The 23,076-nt window shown below is 47.6% G+C and overlaps 1 protein-coding gene across 4 annotated transcripts in view; it reads right to left on the bottom strand.

The window, feature by feature from the left end:
- The window catches only part of ITGAL (integrin subunit alpha L), a 42,244-nt gene that overhangs the window by 13,472 nt on the left and 5,696 nt on the right, over positions 1-23,076 (bottom strand). For all 4 annotated transcript variants that reach the window (XR_003793064.1, XR_003793065.1, XM_029219891.1 and 1 more), the window contains 15 exons: positions 22,510-22,655; positions 18,889-19,021; positions 18,579-18,729; positions 15,070-15,143; positions 14,856-14,988; positions 10,543-10,694; positions 10,070-10,207; positions 9,476-9,673; positions 9,202-9,332; positions 6,845-7,005; positions 6,588-6,739; positions 4,663-4,752; positions 2,287-2,340; positions 2,121-2,191; positions 1,652-1,793 (listed from right to left, as the gene is read on the bottom strand). Coding sequence is in view for 2 of the 4 variants with exons in the window: in XM_029219891.1 (XP_029075724.1) it covers positions 1,652-1,793; positions 2,121-2,191; positions 2,287-2,340; positions 4,663-4,752; positions 6,588-6,739; positions 6,845-7,005; positions 9,202-9,332; positions 9,476-9,673; positions 10,070-10,207; positions 10,543-10,694; positions 14,856-14,988; positions 15,070-15,143; positions 18,579-18,729; positions 18,889-19,021; positions 22,510-22,655 (1,926 nt within the window). In the remaining 2 variants the exon portion in view is untranslated. The remainder of the gene's footprint in view (positions 1-1,651; positions 1,794-2,120; positions 2,192-2,286; positions 2,341-4,662; positions 4,753-6,587; positions 6,740-6,844; positions 7,006-9,201; positions 9,333-9,475; positions 9,674-10,069; positions 10,208-10,542; positions 10,695-14,855; positions 14,989-15,069; positions 15,144-18,578; positions 18,730-18,888; positions 19,022-22,509; positions 22,656-23,076) is intronic.

Raw genomic sequence — 23,076 nt, 5'->3', positions numbered from 1 at the left:
AATCGTGGTACAATCACAGGAGAGAGTGAAAATGCTGCTACAGCCACACATTCAGCAACCATTTACAAAATGAACTTGATCCTGGGCTAAAGAGGACAAAACCCTTCATCTTCATCACTGTCTGGAAGCCACAGATATCAGTTCAGATTGGGAAGAAAATCAGATAAGGAAATAGAGGCTCAGAGCAGTCGAGAGACTTCCCCCCAGTCTCACAACTGGGTAACCCGGCAGGGATCTGGTAGGAACTTGAATACAGGTCTGTTTGACCCCAGATCTCAAGTTCTCAATCACTCTACTAGATACCCCTTAAGAAAGCATTTAATGTTGCTGTATAAGAATAATTCAAGGATCCATCAACAGATGAATGGATAAGCAAAATGTGGTATATCCATGTGATGGAATATTAGCCTTAAAAAGGAATGAAATTCATACTTGCTATCACAGGGATGAACCTCAAAAACATAACGCTAAGGTGAAGAACATCTTGCTAAGTGATGTAAGACAGACACAAAAAGACAAATATTGTATGGCTCAACATTTCTGTTTTAAATTTCAAAATTCAAAAATTTTTTAAAAACATGGAGGAGGGGCTTCCCTGGTGGCGCAGTGGTTGAGAGTCCGCCTGCCGATGCAGGGGACACGGGTTCGTGCCCCGGTCCGGGAGGATCCCACATGCCACGGAGCGGCTGGGCCCGTGAGCCATGGCCGCTGGGCCTGCGCGTCCAGAGCCTGTGCTCCGCAACGGGAGAGGCCACAACAGTGAGAGGCCCGCGTACCGCCAAAAAAAAAAAAAAATGGAGGAAAAATAACCATATGGAGAGCAAAATGCCAATTAGTTAAAATATAGAATAAATATACAATGTATCAATAATTTATACCTATGTGTATAGATAAACAGAAGGATAAACACCAAAATATTAAAAGTCATAATTGTGGGTTGTATAAGTACGGGTGTTTGTTTTCTTTAAACTTCTCTGTAATTTCCAAGTTTCTGTGGTGATCATGTATTACTTTTGTAACAATAATTTAAAAAATAAAAGTTGTACTTAAAATAACCCAGCTCAAGAGAGTAAATCCTAGGAGTTCTCATCACACACAAAAATGTTTTTTCTGTTTCTTTAATTTTGTATCCATACGAGATGATGCATATGCATTAAACTTACTGTGATGATCATTTCATGATGTATGTAAGTCAAATCATTATGCTGTACACCTTCCACTTATACAGTGCTATATGTCAATTATATCTCAATAAAATTAGAAGAAAAAAAAATAAAACAACCCAGGCCATCCCTCAAAGACAAGTTGGTCTTTAGGTCCACCTTTAGGAGGAAGGTAGCTCAGTCTCCCTGAACCTGTGCACACCTTCTTGGCCACCAGGTCCATGAGCCTCTGTCACACTCTCCATTTCATGCGACCCTCTAACCCTGTGATGTCCCCAGCCTCATTTCTTGGTCGCGAATCCGAGGCTCACAGAGGATGAACCTTGTATCTCAGCTCACACAGCTCGAGGGTGGCCATCAGGCTGAGAACCCAGAGGTGGTCCGAAGACCTCCACCCACATCTTCAGGCTGTCCTGACCGCCTGGGGCTCCAAGAGGCAGGACAAGCCTGGCACGTGGTCTGCGGGCAGACCCCACCCTCTCGCTCACCTTGAGTGTCTCCACTTTGCGGAAGGAGAGTCCCCGAGGGAAGCTCAGGCTGAGATGGACCCAGTAAGCGTCTTCTCCCGAGTTACTCAGTGTCAGCCCCACAGAGAGGCTGGCGGAGGGGGTCAGACGCAGGACTCTGGATCTGGGGGGAGGATCAGGGCAAAGTTATGGGGGCCAACAAAGGAAGCAGGATCAGAGGTGGGGACTTTCAGAACTGAGGGATCCGGTAGGCCAGAAAAAAGAAATACACAAAAATAAACTCCTATGCACAGGCTTTAAGTTTTGCGATCTCATCTATTCCTGATAGGAGAGCTGCAAGGCACCAGCATTTCTCAGAGGGGGAAACTAAGGCCCAGACAACAAACGGAGTCAGTGGCTGTGGGGCTCTTCCGACCTGAAGTCCTATGTTCTTTTTATACACAGGAGCTGCCTCAGGAAAACATCGAGTGAAATAGGAGGCCTTACAGACCTTGCAGTGGAGGTCAGCCCCAGGTCAGCCTCACACTTCTTGTCCTCTCCGCAGTTCTTCTCAAAAGGGATCTGAAAGGCCAAGAAGAAAGGACCAGGTGGCTCAGATCCCCACACCCAGGAGGACTGGACCTTGGCCTCTCTGTCTGCCCCTCTTCCCCTCTTACCTCCTTGGTCTCCGAGTGTGGTGAGGGCCTCAGGATGGGCTGGATGTCCTTGCCCTGCCGAGCACGGAGGAGGGGGAGACAGGAGAGAATAGTTGAGGCAGCAGAACTGATGGAGGAGAGCTGGAGGGGCTCAGAGCTTGGTGCTCAGCTGGGCTGGCTGTGGTCGGGGCCCTCTCAGGAGCCAACGCCTTCCCGGGGCAGGCCCCAACCTCCCGACTCAGCCCAAGGCTGGCTGTGCCACAGTCCTCTGGTGGCAGTTCCTTGAGGGAGGCTCAGGGTGTCCACTTCCTGTCCTGGCCACGAGATCTGGGCCTTGACCGAGCAGCTCTCCCAGGTTCTCCCAGCCTCTGCTGGGAGCAACACCTGGCCGCGCAGCCTCTAGACTCGCCTGCCTGGGACTAGCTCCTCCTGTGGTTCTCCTCTGTGAACTCCAACTCTCCATCTCTTATCAGATCAAGACCAGTTTTTTCAACATTTCCAGAATTTCTGCTCTGGGCCAGACCCCCCCAGCAGAGATCAAAACAGACACACTGCCCGTCCTCCCAGGCTGGTGGGAGAAACGGCCCGGCATCCTCAAGTGTGAGGTTGGGACAGGTACAGGGTATGTTTAGAGGATGTAGAAGGGGATCCTATCCTACGCTTGGAGATCAGGGAAGCTTCCTGAAGGGATGGCATCTCAACTGAAATCCACAGGGTGAGGAGGAGGGAGCCAGGTGAAGAGAATGGAAAGAGACGAAGAAAGAACAGTTTACGTGAAGGCCAAGAGAGATTGTGCCCGTGTAAGGAGCAGGAAGATGCTCGGACTGGCGGGAGTGCCGCGTGTCAGGAGGGGCAGGAGAGGGAAGCAGGGTGCAGATTCCCCCCGGCCTTGCAAGCCATATTAGGCAGTTGAGGGTAATGGTGACACAGGACTGTTCTATGGGTGATCAACTCTATGTTCTCGAGAGACTCCAGCCTCCTCCACTTCCAGGCCACGTGCCAAGCAGCCTGCAGACCCTCCCCTAAGGGCGGGGCTCCTGGCAGCTTCTGACTGCTCGCAGCCACCCCAGCATTCCCACGCAGATTTCCCACCACCCACCAGACCACAGCCCGTCCCCAAAGGGGCATCCAGGGCCTCTGTCTTGTTCAGTTGTCCTGCCAGAAGCTAAGCCCACCTCCCCATTTTCCCCGAACTTAAAATCATGCCTCTTCTCTCTCAACCTACCCAAAATCTACTCATTCTGCGAGATCCGGAACCAATGACACTTCCCCCAGGAAGACTTTTTGACAACTGTGACCTCAGGTGTCTCTCTCTTCTTTTAAAATTAGCCTTTAATTTGTTTATTATTATTATTATTTTTGGTCGGGCGACACACCTTGCGGGATCTTAGCTCCCCAAACAGGGATCGAATTCGTGCCCCTTGTAGTGGAAGCTTCGAGTCCTAACCACTGGACCACCAGGGAATTCCCAGGTCTCCTTTTAAGCCTGAGTTGCTGCACCACACAGTTTGACTTTTTTATTTTATTCTTTTAATTAGTGCCGATGGGAGAAACTGCTGGCTGTCCCTATACATCCTGAGTGGGTGGCAGGTTGCGGGGCAGGGCACTCAGCGCAAGCTGCCGAAAACCACAAGAAGGAGCGTGCTTATCAGTCACGGAGCTCTGGCTCGGAAAGCGGCCTCAGAATGCAGAGATGCAGAAACAGTCCCAAAGAAAGACAGACCTGCTTGTGCCAGAAAAAAACAAATCTACATCTTCAGGCTTCCAGGCCCAGGTTCTTTCCATCAGACCCTGCTGCCTTCCGACAGAAGCCAAACCACCAGCTGAGTGTCAAGGATTTCAGAAGAGGAAATTAGGCTTTTGGCACTGGGTAGGGAGCGTGGGATCCAGGAGACTAGGATAGAGAGTGTTTTCCTCTTCTTTTACATAACAAGGGCACCCCAATTAGGCTTTGAGGGAACTACCTGCCCTCAACGGAATACCCTTGGGCGAGAAGGCTAATTAGGATACCCTGTCCTTCCACAGATCAGGGATGGTCCTAGGCTTTCTGATGTTCTCTCCCTGTAATTTGCACCTGTTAGTATTCGCCCAGGTTAGAAGCCTAATGAGGTCTGAAGCTGATACACAGAGGGACACATGGAAGGGGCCGTGCCCTGGGAAGTCCATCCATTATTTCTTCCTCTTGAGAGCCCCCAGAGCCTCCACCTACCCTGGTCCTCCATCTTCCCAATCCCAGTTTTCCAAATTTCTCTTAAATACAAACTCCCATAGACTCCTTTCTGCTTAAGTAAGCATATTTCATTTCTATTGCTTGAAGCCAATGTAATACAGTCCTGCCAAACTGAATTTCTATTCTCCCTTATTTCCTATCAGTTTCTCCAGCTGATCTCTTCTTACCGCACTTTGGTCCCTCGGTGTCCCTTCTTCCTCCCAGAGAGAGTAATTTAGGGAGACATTGATGGGAGAGATGAGGTCTTGAGTGCACACCTGAGGGCAATAAGAATACACCCTATGTCATGAGTTTAACCTTTACCACACTTCCAGTTAAAGGCACAACTTGTCCATACTTTATAAAGGATGAAATTCCAGTAGCTAGTTGTCTGAGACCTTACCAGGAGTGGAAGTATGTTTACTATACATCAGGTGTTTATAATATGCCCAGCTTGCTTCTCAGTACGAGTGTTCATCCCTCAGCCCCAATCCCAAGCCAGACATCAGTCATCAACCACGGCACTTTTCCCCACTGAGTCCTAACAGAAGTCCCTGAATCTTTGTCAAACTCCTCTAGGCAACCATTATCAAAGTTTGCACAAGAAAAGAATACTCTAGAATAAGTAGAATATCCCAGTTCCTTGACAACAGGGGTGGGTCTCAGTCTTTTATGTTATTACCAGTGCCTGACACTTTGGAGACGCTCACTTTGGAGGACTTTTTGTCCTCACCTAAAGTTTCCCCCAATTCGAAGAGGTAGGCATTATTATCCCCACATTAGAGATGAGGAAAATGAGGTGTAAAAAGGTGACACAATTTTCCTAAGGACTAGAACTGGGAGGTGAACCCAGATCTGTCCAACTCCCAAGTTTAAAGTCTTTCCATCATGTCACAGTGCCTCTTCTCTGGCAAATTTATGTTTAAAATTTCCAAATCTTGTAATGCGGGTTACGGGTATGAGGAGGCAGAGAGGTTCTGAATGAAATGAGATCGTGAGCTGATCATTGTTGAAAATGGGTGATGGCTGTTTGGCGGTTCATTAAACTCTTTTTCTACTTTTGTATGTCTGAAATTCTCCATAATAAAAACTTGAAAACAAACTTCAAAATCTTATACTGAGTATACCAATCACGTATTCAGTCTCTTATGAAATATTTGAGGCCAGAATAAAATTTGATATCAATCTTATTTCATACAGAACAGGTATAAGCAAATGGAATTTGGGTATTTTGGCAGTTATCTAAACTAACAAGAACTTAAAAAAATTCTTTCTGGGATGGATTTAAAAAAAAAAACACATTTATTTATTTATTTCTGGCTGCGTTGGGTCCTTGTGGCTGCGTGCAGGCTTTCTCTAGCTGTGGCGAGCGGGAGGCTACTCTTTGTGCAGTGCGCGGGCTTCTCATTGTGGTGGCTTCTCTTGTTGCAGAGCATAGGCTCTAGGCACTCAGGCTTCAGTAGTTGTGGCACTCGGGCTCAGTAGTTGTGGCGCACGGGCTTAGTTGCTCCGCGGCATGTGGGATCTTCCTGGACCAGGGCTTGAACCCATGTCCCCTGCATTGGCAGGTGGATTCTTAATCACTGCACCACCAGGGAAGCCCTGGGATGGATGTTAATAATAAAACACCCACACGGCAAATGAAGATACCGAGTGCCGCAACTAAGACCTGGTGCAGCCAAATAAATAAATAAATAAATATGTAAAGAATAATAATGAAAAATGACCACGTGTACCTGGCAAATAGTGACACACCACCGTGCCTGAATATTCCATAGGACCGAATATTCTGTGGCCATTAAAAATAATCTGAAAACTGGGCTGCAGCATTAATATATGATGTGTGAAAAGAGTAGGGAAGAAATGGTAAGTACTTTACAATTGTAATCATGTTTAAAATGCCTATGGATGTGGATTAAGGACTAGAAGAAAATATGCTGAAGGTATTGTTACTACTGTGATACAGAAGAGGAAACAGTAGGACCAGGAGATCAAGGTGACCTGTGACCTGTGCTGGACAGCGATGGAGCCGAGCCTGGCACTGGGGCTGCCTCCCGCTGTGGTCAGCTCGTCCACCCCTTCCCTCCCCTGAGCAGCCTTGCTGGCTCCTTACCGGGAAGTGGAACCAGAACCCAGTGCAGGACTTGACTGAGGTGACAGCTGTGTTCCTGCTGAGCTCATGTTTCCCTTCTGGGAACAACCCCCGGCTTCTGGTCCGATGGCCATCCAGCTGCAGAGTGTAAGTGAGGTTGGCAACCAGGTGCCCTGGGCAGCGTGGAAAGGCAAGAGTTGAATGATGGCGGATCCTGGGGCTGTGAGCCTGGATTTGGGGCAGGCAGCTGCGCTGGGAAGCAGGAAGGCAGCACTGACCTTTGAACTGGGAGATGAGAGACTTGACCTGGAAACAGACTGTGATGTTAACGCCTTCCTTCTTCTTGTCGCTGGAGGAATGCGAGCACTCGACTTCATGCACTGGGATCTCGGCCGGGGAGAAGGACACGGTTGTGATGATATCCACCACAGGCCGGGAGCTGCAGGGAAGGAAACAACCAACGCTCTCCCTCGGCCTCACCTGCCATCCCCAGCCAGACCTGGGGCTCCAGCTAGCAAAGTCCAGAGGACTCCCCTTCCCTAAAGCAGACCTCAATGTCACTGTCTCTTTGCAACGAAAATAATAATGATAATTCATTAGGGCTCCCCATAATGATAATTCTTCCTAGCAGCCTTCTGACCCATTTCTCACACAGAAGAATGAGCTTTTAAAAAGAAAAGTCGGGACTTCCCTGGTGGTGCAGTGGTTAAGAATCCGCCTGCCAATGCAGGGGACACGGGTTCGAGCCCTGGTCCGGGAAGATCCCACATGCTGCGGAGCAACTATGCCCGTGCGCCACAACTACTGAGCCCGCGCGCCACAACTACTGAGCCCGCACGCTTAGAGCCTGTGCTCCGCAACAAGAGAAGCCACCGCAATGAGAAGCCCGCGTGCCTCAACGAAGAGTAGCCCCCGCTTGTCACAACTAAAGAAAGCCAGCACGCAGCAACGAAGACACAACGCAGCTAAAAATAAAAATGAATGAATGGATGAATGAATGAATTTATAAAAAGAAAAGTCAGGGAATTCCCTGGTGGTCTAGTGGTTAGGACTCCGAGCTTTCACTGCCAAGGGCCCAGGTTCCATCCCTGGTCAGGGAACAAGGATATTGAGCTTCCATGCCAGTAACCTTTCAAGGATGCCCCATGGTATTCAGAATAAAATCTAAACTTTTCACTGTCTGTGCCATACCATCTGCCTCTCCAGTCTTCTTTTTTTTTTTTGGCCGCGCTGGTTCTTAGTTGTGGCACGTGGGATCTTCAGTGCCGCATGCGGGGGGGTCTTTAGTTGCAGCATGTGGGGTCCAGTTCCCTGCCAGGGATTGAACCTGGGCCCCTTGCATTGGGAGCACGGAGTCTTACCCACTGGACCACCAGGGAAGTCCCTCCTCTCCAGTCTCACCTCCTACCATACTGACCCTATTTCCGTGCCTTGAACATGTCACACTTTTGCCTGCCTTACAGCCTTGGCACCTCCTGGGCTTTCGACATGGAAAGCTCTTACCCCAGATTTCTGCAAGCCTGGCTCTTTCTCATCTTTCAAGTCCCAGTTCCTCAGAAAGGCCTTTCTTGGCCACCCAGTCTATAGTAGGTCTCCCCTGCTATTCTCTCTCACAGAACCCTGCTCATGTCCCTCATGGCACTTATCACAATTGTAATGATCTATTTATTTGCTTTACTTTTTTATTGTATGTTTCCCCACACATACACTGTAGCCAATGCCTTGTTCCATATTGAAGACAGTATCTAGTCACTAGATGACGTTACATGAGGCTTCCAGTGACTCTAAGATCTGGGTCAGGCAGGAAATGCCATCACCATTTCAAATATGAAGAAACTGAGGTCTTGGGCTTCCCTGGTGGCGCAGTGGTTGAGAGTCTGCCTGCCGATGCAGGGGAGACGGGTTCGTGCCCCTGTCTGGGAAAATCCCACGTGCCGCGGAGCGGCTGGGCCCGTGAGCCATGGCCGCTGAGCCTGTGCGTCCGGAGCCTGTTCTCCGCAACGGGAGAGGCCACAACAGTGAGAGGCCCGCGTACCGCAAAAAAAAAAAAAAAAAAAAGAAACTGAGGTCTTGAGAAGCGAAGTGACTGGGGTAAGATCACCCAAGAAGTCAGCGGCAGAGCTTCGACTTGAATACAGGTCACCAGGTTCTAAAGCCATCCCACGTCTCTCTAGGAGGTTTTAGTGTTAGATAGGCCTGGGTTCAAATCCCAGTCTGTCACTGAATAACAGCAGTTTAACCTGGAGCCAGACACAAAGCCGGTATAAAAGGAGAACCAGGGCTTCCCTGGTGGCGCAGTGGTTGAGAGTCTGCCTGCCGATGCAGGGGACACGGGTTCGTGCTCCGGTCCGGGAAGATCCCACATGCCACAGAGTGTCTGGGCCCGTGAGCCATGGCCACTGAGCCTGCGCGTCCGGAGCCTGTGCTCCACAACGGGAGAGGCCACAACAGTGAGAGGCCCGCGTACCACAAAAAAAGAAAAAAAAAAAAAAGGAGAACCAAACTCACAGGGTTGAGCTGAGGACCAAATGCGCCGATGCTGATAAGCATTTAGCACGATGTCTAGTACATCGTTACTGCTGAAAGGATGAGGACTGAAATCATCCCCAGGTAGGACTCAGGAGTCCCATCTTACCTCAGCACGATCACCTGGCTCTCAGCCCCTACAGCCACATCTACCAGGCCGTCCCCGCCAAGGTCCTTCACCCCGTGGATGGAGCGTCCAAACCATTGAATTCCTGGGAGCATCCGGTTCCCTTCTATCCTCTGAGACCAAGAGAGAAATTCATGCTAAGCTGGGGAGAGGATGGGCGGAAGGGTGGGAAGAGTCGGGCTGAGGAGTGGGGCTGGGGCTTGGTGGCTGCCAGTTGCCTGGGAATGGGTTCTGATTGGCAGGCGGGGTACCTCACCTGACTGGGCCAGGGGCTCAGCCCCGCCTGCTGCCCATTGAAGATGTACACAGCCCCCTGCTCTTCCAGAGGGGCTCCCACGGCCACGTCCGTCAGCTCATCCCCATTGATGTCCGTCAGGGCAGCGATGACTGCTCCAAATCGCCCAAGGGGGTAGCCGGGATCCCCGTGCAGCTCTGAGACCATGGCGAACCCCAACTGGGAAGGAGCAAGGCAACAGGTCCCACCTCAGTCACTCAGCACTAACCACTGGACCTCCAGGGAACTCCCCACCTTTGTTATCTGTGTGACTTTGTGCCTTTGGAAAGTTGCCCAGCCTTGCTGAGCTGCGACGTTCCCATTTGTAAAATAAAGCTCATAGTATCCCAGAAGGTGATTATGAGAATCAAACGAGGTATCCTATATATAAAAAGTTTGGCACTGGGCCTTGCACACATTTTTACCCACCTCTGCATATTTGCTATCGTTTGTCGTTGTTCTAAAGGTCTGATTAACACAGGATCAGGCAGGGAAAGGCTTTCAGAATAACTGAGACCTGAGAAGGCATGGGAGTCTCTTTCTCCCACATCCTCCACGCATTGTCCTGGTCCCCACCTTTTTTCTCTGGTAGATAAACACCCGGCCTCCTCTCTGCTCGCCATAGAACAGGGGGGCTCCAACCAGCAGCAGCTCTGTCTCCCCATCTTGGTCCATGTCAACGCCACACAGCTCGCCGCCAAAATAAGAGCCAATCTGCAGGGAGAGGAAGACGTTTGAGGAAGAAACCTAGAGCAGGACACCTCCCTCCCCATCAAGTGCTCCTTATCCGTCCTACTCTAAGCCCTCAAATGAAGGTCCAAGTCCTGGATCCCACTTAGAGCCTGTATGAATTCAGACAAGTTGGGATCTTAAGTTGGCAAGTGGGGATGACAAGGCTAACCTCAGAGGCTTTGCAGGGGAACAAATGTGACAGTGCTCGGCATGGGGCGAGTGCTCAGCAAGTGCATGCGTGTTCGGAAGACAGCAGGAAGCATAACTAGTGTCACTCCAACCCCCTCTTGGGCGGACGCCCCTGCAATCACGCTCACCTGGGTCCCATCTATTTTCTGGATTTGGCTCCAATGTTCTCCGCCCTTTGGCTCTTGGAACAGCAACACCCGTCCCACGTGCTGGTATCGGGGGGCTCCAGCTGCCAGCAGCGACGTGGTCCGTCGGGAGGGCAGCCAGGTCACCGTGTAGCCTGAGGAGAGAGCGAGCGTGGGGCTTGGAATTAGGAACACAATGGCTGCTGAACGAAGGTAAAACCCAGGGGGAAAGGCGGCGGAGACCCTGGGAAGCTGGGTTAGCAGCAAAGATGCATTGAGACGGCCAGAAGACCTTCTCCCGAGAAGAGCAGCCACGTGCTCCGAGGAGTACAAATCCTGCCGTCAGGGTCCAAGACTGCATTTCTCGAACTGTGGACAACACGCATGCGCAGGACTAAGCGGCCGCGTACTGCAGGGTAAACATCTTCCTGAGGCTCGGTTCACCTAAGGGTTTATAAAGGAGACTATCTTCTTTTTAAAGAGTAAAATGAAATGGAATATATTAGTAAGAAGAAGGCAAAGTTTGCACGAAGATTAAAAATAAAGCAGCAGATGCCTCAAGACTGCCAGCCTGCCCTGTTTCAGACTTGGCAGCCCCTACACTGCATGACCCAACTTCTTAAAACCAATCTCTTTGTAGGTGATAGATAGATAGATAGATAGATAGGAAAAAGAGAGAAAAAGAATTATGTATCTATATAGAGATACAGACACAGATATACATATAGATATATCCTATGGGCTTTGTTTCTCTGGAGAATCCTGACTGATAAAATAATATATACATATGTATGTTATTCTTTACATATATATGTGTATATATATATATATATATATATATATAAAGAGAGATAAACAAATGTGGCAAATGTTAACAACTGATAAATCTAGGTGAAGGGTATATGGATATTCATTGTACTATTAACTTTTCTCAAAGTGTGAAAATTTTTGCAGAAAAATTTGGTAGAAAAGATTAAAGATGCATTTCAATGAAAAAGCTTGGTAAGGTAGTACAACTCAGTCAGCATGGAGACACAGCCTAATAAAAATACTGAAATTTAAACATAAGGAGTGGTGGACTTCCCTGGTGGCGCAGTGCTTAAGAATCCACCTGCCAATGTAGGAAACACGGACGGGTTCGAGCCCTGGTCCAGGAAGATCCCACATGCTGAGGAGCAACTAAGCCCATGCACCACAACTACTGAGCCCATGCTCTGCAACAAGGGAAGCCACCGCAATGAGAAGCCCGCACACCACAGCAAAGAGTAGACCCCGCTCGCCGCAACTAGAGAAAGCCCGTGCACAGCAACGAAGACCCAATGCAGCCAAAAATTAATTAATTAATTAATTAATTTTTTAAAAACCCACAAGGAGTGGTGATTGTACAGCACAGAGAATATAGCCAATATTTTATAATAACTATAAATGGAGCATAATATATAAAACTCTTGAACCACTATCTTGTACACCTGAAACAAACATGTTATTGTCAATCAACTATACTTCAAGAAAAAAAAAAAAGCAGGAGACTTGAAAACATCTCTGCTTCAAGATATCACTGAGGTTATCTACATACTTCACAACTCCTGTGGTTGAGGTTCCCTGCCCTCTGTTCCTACACTGATGAAACGCTGGAGGAAATGCCGCAGGAAATTGGACCAGGGATTGGGCGGGAGCCAGGAGCCACCTCCCAGGAATGCTCTGAAGATGACCCAATTTGAACTTCTTTGTTTATTTGTTTTGAATTAATTTTTATTGGAGTACAGTTGATTTGCAATGTTAGGTTAGTTTCTACTGTACAGCAAAATGAATCAGTTATACAGTTATATATATACATATACAGTTATATGTATATATACATATATATATATATACAGTTATATATATACATATATCCACTTTTTTAGATTCTTTTCCCATATAGGTCATTACAGAGCACTGAGTAGAGGTCCCTGTACTATACAGTAGGTCCTTATTAGTTATCTATTCTATATTTAGTAGTGTGTATGTGTCAATCCCAATCTCCCAATTTATCCCTCCTCCGCGTGACCTTCTTTGCTCAGAGCAGTTGAAAGTGAATGAAAAAAGCAGATGTCCGAGACTCTATAGCCCATGAGGGGAAGGGTGAAGAGGCTGAATACTCTCCTGCTTCTTCATGTATATTCCTGAAGTACAAGGGTTAAGAAATTGCCCTTTGAAATCAGAGAGACAAGGTTTTAATCCGAGTATTACTTCTTCCTGGCTGTATAATCTCGAGTAAATTACTTCATGTGTCTGAGCCTCAGCCTTCTCGTCTAAAAAAAAACCTGGGACAATACCAACCTTATAGGGGGGTTTTGAGGATTAAATAAGACCGTGGATGTAAAATGCTTAGCACCATGTTAGTGAGATCTGAACTAAGATCTGAAGGATAGTAGCATAGTAGGCAATCAAGATTATATTTACTTCTACATGTACACAACACACACATACATCTGTGTGTGTGTATATAGTGGTATGGGTGCCTAACTAGAGATTCAACTTTGGGTTATTTCTTCTTATTCAGTGAGCAAATTTGCCAGCTATTTTGCAGTACAGTCATCTCTACGTAACCGCAGGGGATTGGTTCCAGGACCTGCCCCGATACCAAAATCCACCACAGACGCTCAAAGTCCCACAACTGGCCTTTGGTATCCCCGGCTTCCAAATCTGGGGATTCAACCAACCATGGATCATAAACGTGGAACCCGCAGCTGCAGAGGGCCAACTGGATACTGAAGAACAGAAAACCACCTTGAAGGCAGTAGTGTAGGTGTTGCAGTGTAAGTGCAGTGGTTACTAAGCACAGATCTGGGGCTGGACCACCTACTAGTCTATGACCCTGGGGAAGTCATTTAAAGTCTCCTGGGCTCCGTTTCTTCATCTGTAAAATACAGATGATAAAAATACCTACTTACAGGGTTGTTGGGAGGATACAATGAAATAAAAATAAGTTAATATGTGCCATGCGCTTAGAACAGTGCCTGGCACATAATACTTGCTCAGTAAAGAAAAAGAAAAGGAAAACAAGGAAAAAATCAGAGGGTAGTCTCCCTTAGAAGGGTAAGAGTAGAGGCACGATGAATAGCACCAATTTTCCCAAGGAGAGTATTTAATAAGATCTTGTGTTTTGAAAGTTTAATAATAATCTTTGTGTACTGAGCCCACCCCCAGCCAAGGGTCATGGGTGAGGCAGGGTGGAGGGTGGTGGTTCTAGATCTATGAGGAGGTAGAACCTGGAAGCACTCCTATCCCAGGGCTCTTGGAGTCAGTTCGTGCCTTGAGACAGGCTGACTCTTTGAATGTGAACTAGAAGAGCTATAACCCCAAGCGCAAGGGTGAGGCCGTTCTGCTCCTGAGACTGGCATCAGCTTGGATGGACAGCATCCCCAGGACTGTGCAGGACAAGACACCACGAGGCAGAGAGAAGCAACAGCAGTTGGTGGATTGACCAGCCTCGTTTCCTCTGTGCTTGGTATCTGAGAACTCTTGAGACTGAACCAACCCTGGAGCTCCTGGACAATTCAAGGGGAGGAAGCCTCACGGAGGAGGGGCTGGTCCTCCCACCGATGAGGCAGGTTGTTTTAAAGTGGACTCGGGATTTAATTTATAGGTATAACTGAGTAACGACACAGAGAAGTCACTGCCATTGAAAAAAGTTTATCACTCACAGCTCCCCAAAGCAGGCGCCACAGCAGGCCATGCAGGGCGACATGGGAGAAGCCCCAGGGTGGAAGGAGCAAGGGGAGAATGGCCCAGAGCTGTTACTGCAGTTTCGGTGGGAAGAAATGAGGGAGGCAAGGCAAGTTGGAGCAAGTTTAGGACTGGACGGTTTGAATGATGTTGGCAGGCTCTGGGCTATAGAGGTGGTCTTCAGTTATCTAGTACCTGGGCCTGGGGTGATTTACGTCAGGGTGGATAGTGGCCTGGTGTGTGAAAGTTAGATAAAAGGGTGGTTGGGATGCAGTGTCTGGATTGGCCAGTTGGCCTGTGGAAGGCCTGCTCCCAGGCAAGTTGTTTTCTACCGGTAGGAATTAGCTGATCCTGGGAGGAGCAGTCTCTCCAGGATTAGCAAGGCCACACGATGTCAAAGCATCACAAGGTACAGAAAATAAAAACATGATTAATACACAGGTGAAGGGTTAGTAAGGGAAAAGTGAAGACTATTATAACCATATTTAAACTGAGTTTGTTCATGTTGTTGCTTAATTGCTTTCATTATTATTTTCAAAGTCAATCTGAGTGACTCCCTGGTTCCCCAAAGCTGAAAGAACCCAGCAGAAAAGAGAAGTACTCACCCAAATATCCTGCCCTCACTTCTGGTGTCAATGGTTCATTCCCAACAAATGTATCACCCTGCAGGTCTGTCTTCAGATCGAGAAAGCCCCCAGCCCAGTCCTTGGCTCCAGCGGCCCCTACAATGCCATGGTCCTGCCCAGGGAGGGAGATGAGTGCGGGTCAGCTGCATTCCCACCACATCCCTCAGCCGGTAGTGTCAGGCCCTCCACTCACCCTGCTGAGATCCGCGCTGATCCCGCTGGAGGACAGCTCCATGTTGAAGGATGTCAGGTCCTGTTTGCTTGTGCCTAAGGGACGAGGTAGGGAGAATGCGCCGAGACCCAAGGAGCAGTGAAAACAGTGATGCTCAAGAAAGGACTGAGGAAAACAACACAGCATCTACCCGTAGGCAAGGTAGAAAGAGCATGAACTTTTTTTTTTTGGCAGCTCTGTGCAGCTTATGGGATTTTAGTTCCCCCACCAGGGATTGAACCCGGGGCCCTGGCAGTGAGAGTGCCAAGTCCTAACAACTGGACTGCCAGGGAATTCCCAAGAGCATGAACCTTAGCGTCAGACGGGGAAGCGACTTATGCCCTGAGTCTCCCACGACTCTCCACGCGCCCCAGGTATGGATATTCCGTTCCCCGACTCAGCACGTCTAAGAGGCAGATCTTGATTTCTGCTTCTACTCAGGCTTCCCCTCTTCAATGAATAGCACCCCACACCCACCTAATGACTCACGCTAAAAGCCCCGGAAACAACCTTGATTCTTCCCTTTTTCCTCCATTCTACCTCCAACACATGACCAAATCATGATAGTTCTACCTGCAAAACACATCTGCCCACTTCTGTGAATCGTCTGTGTCACCACCACGCTGGCCCAAGCCATCCTCCTCTTGTACCTGACTAAGGCAGGAGCTTTTGCTAATTTGGTCTCTTTGACTTCATTCTTTTCTTTTTTTAAAAAAAAATTAAATGTATTTTTTTTGGCCATGCTGCACAGCACATGGGTTATTAGTTCCCTGACCAGGAATCAAACCCGTGCGCGCTACAGTGGAAGTGCCGAGTCCGAACCACCGGACCGCCAGGGAAGCCCCTTTGACTTCATTCTTCCTCTTTCTATGCCTTTTTTCACAGAGCAAGTTGTGTACTCTTTTTAAAAAATGTACATCAGACCTCATCTTTCCCTTTCTTAAAACCCTTCATAACTTCTCATTGGTCTGAAGACTAAAATCCAAACTCATGAGGAGCTGGGAGGCCCCTGCCTTCCTCTCCAAACTTCTGTCTCCCTTACTCCCCACACTGCTATTACACTGACCTTTTTTCCTGTTCCTCCAGCACACCGAGCCCTGCCCCATCTCCTGGCCTTTGCACTTGATCTGCTCTCTGGCTATAATGCCCTTTGCCCACACTTCTCCCATGGCTGTCTGATTCTCATCTTTCATGCCTCAGCTCAAAAGTTATCTCAGTGAATTTTACCTCACTTTAAAAAAAAGCACCTCACGGGATTTCCCTGGTGGTCTAGTGGTTAGGATTCTGGGCTTTCACTGCTGGCTCAGGTTCAATCCCTGGTCAGGGAACTGAGATCCCGCAAGCTGCGCGGTGCGGCCCCAAAAAAATTGCATCTCAGAAAGGCCTTTCTTGAAAAGCGTATTTAAAGTGGCTTCTTCCAATTAAATCTGTCTTATCACTTTACTCATTTTCTTTATAGCACTTACCACAAGCTTGAATCATCCTGTTTGTTTACTGACTTTCTTTATCCAACCTGAATATGAGTTCTATGTTGGCAATATCCCTGCGAGTCTGAGTCACAATGCCTGCTCCATGGTTGTTGCCAGCATGAATAAATAAAATGAAAATAATACCACCAGCCTTGCAAGGATACTGAGAAGAACCGATTCAATGATATAGATAAAGTGCCTGTTACCTGTAAGCTTTCAAGAACCATAGCAATTATTATGAAGATTTGTTCATCCACTGAAGAAACATTTAGAGTCACTAAATATTTGGTGCCAGAGATACAGGGGTGGGAAAGCAGGCACAATACTTGTCACTAAACCTCTCAGTTTAGTGTGGGAGACAGACACCTAATAGAGAGCTCTTTTTTTTTTTTTTTTTTTAATTTATTTTTTTGACTGCGTCAGGTCTTAGCTGTGGCATGTGGGATCTTCCGTTGCCGTGCTCTGGCTTAGTTGCCCTGCGGCATGTGGGATCTTAGTTCCCTGACCAGGGATCGAAACCACGTCCCCTGCATTAGAAGGCGGATTCTTAACCACTGGACCACCAGGGAAGTCCCCTAATAGAGAGTTCTAATACAATATATGTCACAGGGAATGTACAGTGGTTAAAGTAGCACACGGGAACCCAGACTTGGGATCAGCGAGAACTTATCAGAGGGAATGACATCTAAACTATGATCTGAAGGATGAGTAAGGGCAGGGAAGGATAGAGGATAAGAGCTATGATTTATCAAGAGTCTACAAGGTACCAAGCACTTTGCTGAGCAGTCATTAGGGCTTGAATTGTGTTCCCTGAAGAAAAGATGTCTAAGTCCTAACCCCTACTGCCTCAGAATGTGAGCTTATTTCGAAATAGGGCCTTTTCAGAGGGAATCAAGTTAAAATGAGGTCATTAGGGTGGGCCCTGATCCAATCTGACTGGTGTCCTTATTAAAAGGGGCAATTTGGACACAGAGGGACAGACACAGAGAGAAGATGATGGGTAAACACACAGGGAGAAGACGGCCAGGCGACCAGAGTGATGCAGCTACAAGTCAAGGAACACCAAGGACTGTTAGCAAACACCAGAAATTAGAAGAGGCAGGGAAGGATTCTCTCCGAAACCATCACAAGGAGCATGGCCCTGTCAAACCTTTAATTTCTAACTTCTAGCCTCCAGAACTGCAAGACAACACATTTCTCTTGCTTTTTAAAATTTTTTATTTTCATTTCTCTTGCTTTAAGCCACCTAGTTTTTGGTACTTTGTTACAGCAGCCCTAGGAAATGAATACAGCAGTTAAACCTTACAACCCTCGGAGACTGGTATCACTATCCCCCTTTAACAGAGAACAATGAGGCTCGGAGAGGGAAAGTGACATGGCTGAGGTCACACAGCACAGGCAGAGTGAATTCTTGAGCAGGTCTGCCCGGTCCCATTAAATATAATCCATTGCCTCTTCAAGTGAACTGAACACCAAGGCTGTGTCCTAGTGAAGGGGCTTCCTGGGGGAATCAGGTACCTTTCAGCAGACTAAGCTACCTGGGGAAATACTCTCCCATAGGTAGTCCTCCATCTGGCGACTACAATCAAACCTTCTCTTATTCTGGGCCAAAGAAGAGGGCCTGTGGGCTCCTTGCACTTGGCCCCTGCCTGCTTGCCTGTCTTAAATAATTTGAGGCCCAGGACAAGTGACAATGAGGGAGCTGAGTGAGGAGAGGAAGGGATTATAGTCATTCTACAGGGCTCAGCTGATGCCTACAAGATATAGGTCAGCTCGGGGACCCATCCTGGACCAGGCTGAGCTTCAAGAGGAAGACAGACTTTCAGAGGGAAATAGAGGCTGCTCCTAAATCACCCTCCCTTAAATTCCTACCTGAGGTCTTTTAACCGGAGAGCTCTTAACACAGTGACAGACGCTCTGTAAGCTCCAGTGATTATTATTCCGCGTGTCCTTAGTCTAATGTCCCAGGTGAGGTTCTGTATACATCCCCCTGAACCCTCTCTTCCAGGGTCTGCCACTCACCTTCAATGACATAGATCTTTTTTTGCAGCTCGGTGAATAGATCTTTCAGCTTCTCAAATGTGTCCAGAATCTTTACAAACTCTTCCGCAGGTTTTGAGGCAAATTCATGGAGTGTCTCCTGACTTTCCTTGGTCTTAAAATACTTTCCAATCTGGAAGAAATGAAGAGTGAAGAGCTAGCATCCCCAGAATGGCAGACCAATTTTCTGTTATTTTCACAAGACCCTGGCCCCAGGGAGAAAAGGAGTGGGGTTCAGGAATAGGAGAGGGAAGATGGGTCGTAAGAAGAAGCAGGGACCTGGAGTCCGTACCCCAATGATGTAACGGATGATGTCTTTGGCCACGTCAATGTTGGCTTTGTCAGTGGCTTCCCCGTCAGTGATGATGATAAGCACTTTGGTGGCATCTGGCCGGGCCCCCAGCTCTTGCCGGAACACCTTGGTCCTGTGTCCAGGAAGGAGGGGATGTGAGAGACTCCCCGCAAATCACCTAAGGTCTCCCTCTTACCCTGCTCATTAAGTCACTGTCCTGCTGATTATGCCAAATCCCTTCTCACAATTCCCAGACAGCTATTCCCAGCCTTCAAAGCTCTCCTCTGAACCTCCTTCCTCACCCTGGTTGCCATATCCCTCCTTCTGGGCCAGTGGTCTTCAACTGAATCCGGGGCAGCCACAAGGCTGTCCCAGAGTCTGTGGGCAGTGAGGGGAAACTCTGGGCTTCCTACTCTTCGTTTCAACCACGTGGCAACTACCCTTTAATCAGTTAGATATGCTGGTGATCTAGGTGAGATTCCAGTGGAAGGATGGGCTCCATGGCAGAAGGAAATCGGAAAGCCACTCTTCTAGAGAAAGCTCATATAACACCCCCTTCTGCCTCCCCTACCATTGCCAGGCTACTTGTACATCTCTGCTGCAGCAAATCTCCTAGGTAGTCAAAGAGACTTGTTTCTGTGTCAATTTTTCCCCAAACCAGATTTGCTGCTGTATCTCTGGCTCCTGACTCAGAGTAGGTGCTCAGTGCACGTGACAGAAGAGAAAGAAGGAAGGAGTGAATTCTGGACAGGCCGAGGCTCCAAATTCCTGTCCTGCCCACAGCCTCCTTCTGAAGCAAGACAGGCTGCCCACAGCTTCCACTGGGACAGCCACTCTATTTGAACATCCTCCCCTCCTCACCCCACAGCTAACCAAAGATGGACAATTAATCCAAGAGCAGCCAGTCCACAACCCCTGACTTATGGCATCACCTGTACTGGGGACAGAAGCTGAATGTCACCTGGAGAGGCCACAGTGGGAGGTGAACAGATACAGAGAAGAGGGCGGGAGAGCTACTTGGAAGCTGCCACAGACAGAGGAACCTGATGGGCGGGGTCAAAACCACGTCTTGTTCTATCTCAGATGCAAATGTTTCCCCAACTTCCATCCACCTGGACATGGCCTATCATGGATCCTCCTCATGGATTTCCACACTGGTTTAAACCACTATCATCTCTCATCTGGATTTTTCAGTGTCTGCGAACTGGCATCCCTGTTTCCACCCTTGCCCCTTCCACAGTCTAATATCAACCCTGCAGCCAGGGGGATCCTTTTAAAAACATAAATCAGATTATGACTCCTTTGATCAAAACCACCAATGGGGCTTCCCTGGTGGCGCAGTGGTTGGGAGTCCACCTGCCGATGCAGGGGACACGGGTTCGTGCCCCGGTCCGGGAAGATCCCACATGCCGCAGAGCGGCTGGGCCTGTGAGCCATGGCCACTGAGCCTGTGCGTCCGGAGCCTGTGCTCCGCAACGGGAGAGGCCACAACAGTGAGAGGCCCGTGTACAGCAAAAAAAAAAAAACCACCAATGATTCTCATCTCACTCAGAGGAAAAGCCAAAGTCCTCATTAGAGCCTCATCCAGACTTCGATGGTCTCTCTGACTTCATCTCCTACTACTTGAACTCATCACTTACTTCTTTTCAGCCACACTGGTGTCCTGGTTCTTCTGTGAACATCCCAACCATGGGATCAGGGCCTCTGCTGTTCCCTCTACCTGGAACGGTCTTCCTTCAGGTATCCACATGGCCTGCTTCCTCACCTCCAACAAGTCTTTGCTCAGATGTAACCTTCCCTGATCTTCCCATTGAACATTGCTTTATTTTTCTTTGTAAAACTTACATCTTCTACTATATGATCCAATTTACTTATTTATCCTATTTATTACATTTCTCTCCCCTACTAGAATGTTAAGCTCCAGGAGGGCAGAGACTTTTCTTTGTTTCGTTCACTGTTAATTCCTAGCACCTAGAAAATGGCAAACAAAAACCTGCAGACCAGAGCCAGCCCACAGCTTGTTTTTGTATGGTCTCTGGGCTAAAAATGGTTTTTATATTTTTGTTTTTAAAGAGTTACAAAAACAAAGAAGAATATGCAACAGATAACTGTTATGTGGCCACAAAAGTCTAAAATAGTACTATCTGGCCCCTTATAGAAAAAAATCTGCCAAGTCCTGACCTGGAACACTGCCTGGCACACAGCCAGATGGTCAAGAATTATTTATGAAATACATTTCCATGACCGCTTCTTTTTGCTCTCACAGTTGACACCTTTTGGGGTATCTTCCCATCCTGTGGGGACCCAGTTCTCTAAGAACTGCCCCCTTCCCAATGGAGGTGGGACCCCTGAATCCATGTGACTCTACGTCATGAAGTAGAACAAGGCCTTAGCTGGGTTGACCCATGGACACACAATCTAGGCTCAGCAATCAGATTTCCTCTCCTGGAGGCTAGAATTCAGGTTGTTCACCTGAATTGAGGAACTGAGGCTGCCATTTTTTCAATGGACATTGTTTGATCATGTACCCACCAGAGCCATCTACAGAGAGAAGAATGAAGTAGACATGACAGTTCAAGTAAGCCCCAGAAGAAAAGAGCTGGAAACACATGCAGAGTCTTGAGATACGTCACATGCATGTTTAACTTATGCAAATCCAACTATACATGTTTGGCAAAGAAATATAAATGAAAAATACAAGTGTAATAGAACAGGAGATCCTTTCTGCTATTTCACTCAATCTGAGCATATGCCCCGGGGGAGCATGAGATAGGAGATGTAATTCTCTTATTCCCCAAAGTGGTCTCAGTTTCCATGGCCACTCTAATGTTTAAATACAGGTATTTAAAAAATACACAATATGGCCCTTTAACACAGTCCAACTACATTCATCTAGGCCTCAATTTAAACACAGTAATCTGATCCAACTCTGGGTTAGTAGGTTTAGAAAATCAGGATATGCTAGTTTCCAATATGGGACTTGGATATATTGACTCTGATGAACAATTCAAAGAATAATTCAAAAATAACTTGACTCTCTGAGATTTGTATTCATACACTGACTTCAAAAGCTGATCCCCAACTAACGTGTGACTCTACCGTGGCTGCCATCATTCACAATCTCTTTTCAAGTTCTGGTTCTAATCCCTCATGAGGCCTGGAAATACTCTCTGTCCCAAAGGTTCATGAGCTATCCCTGCATCCTCTCATGAATTCCCCTTTGGGATTTAGTTGGTGTAGAGTCCTGTCATAATCAAAAGAACCCCGGAATTCCCTAGCGGTCCAGTGGTTAGGAGTCTGTGCTTTCACTGCCCAGGGCCTGGTTTCAATCCCTGGTTGGGGAACTAAGATCCCACAATCCACATGGCGTGGCCAAAAATAAATATAAAAATAAAAAATAATCAAAAGAACCTGGACTATAACACAATATTGTAAATCAACTATATACTTCAATAATAATAATAATAATAAAGAACCTGGAATAAAATTGCTCCAGTAGAATGCTTACACTAACCTGCCCCTTGCTGAACCCACCTGTTGAGTTCCTACACCCTGCAACTTGAAGAAGCTAGTACGCACAGAACAACCGACGGATGGGCTCTCTCACAGAAGGGAACTCACGCGACATAGTTGATGGCACCAAAGGTGTTGGTCAACAGGCGCATGTGTTTGACTTTGGCAAGAAGAATATCAGGGTCCTTCCAGTTAACATAATCCAAGAAAGTAAATTCTGTTTTGTAGTTTGAGGAAAACTGAACAGCCGCAAACTAGAAAAAGGAAAGAAGACAAAAAATGTCGTTACATAGTCCTTCCCACTTGTTTGCTCCAATCTCTACATTTTTTTATGTTTATTTTATTTATAAATTTATTTATTTATTTTTGGCTGTGTTGGGTCTTCATTGCTGTGCTTAGGCTTTCTCTACTTGTGGCAAGCGGGGGCTACTCTTCGTTGTGGCGTGCGGGCTTCTCATTGTGGTGGCTTCTCCTGTTGCAGAGCACGGGCTCTAGGCGCGCAGGCTTCAGTAGTTGTGGTGCGTGGGCTTAGTTGCTCCGCAGCATGTGGGATCTTCCCGGACCAGGGCTCAAACCCGTGTCCCCTGCATTGGCAGGCGGATTCTTAACCACTGCACCACCAGGGAAGTCCCACCCATCTCTACTTCTTTTTTTTTTTTTTTTTTTTTTTTTTTT

The sequence above is a fragment of the Monodon monoceros genome, unplaced genomic scaffold (genome assembly GCF_005190385.1).
Source record: "Monodon monoceros isolate NGI ecotype Baffin Bay Population unplaced genomic scaffold, NGI_Narwhal_1 Super_Scaffold_13, whole genome shotgun sequence".
Taxonomy (NCBI): Eukaryota; Metazoa; Chordata; class Mammalia; order Artiodactyla; family Monodontidae; genus Monodon; species Monodon monoceros.
This window is presented reverse-complemented; position numbering and strand designations above follow the sequence as displayed.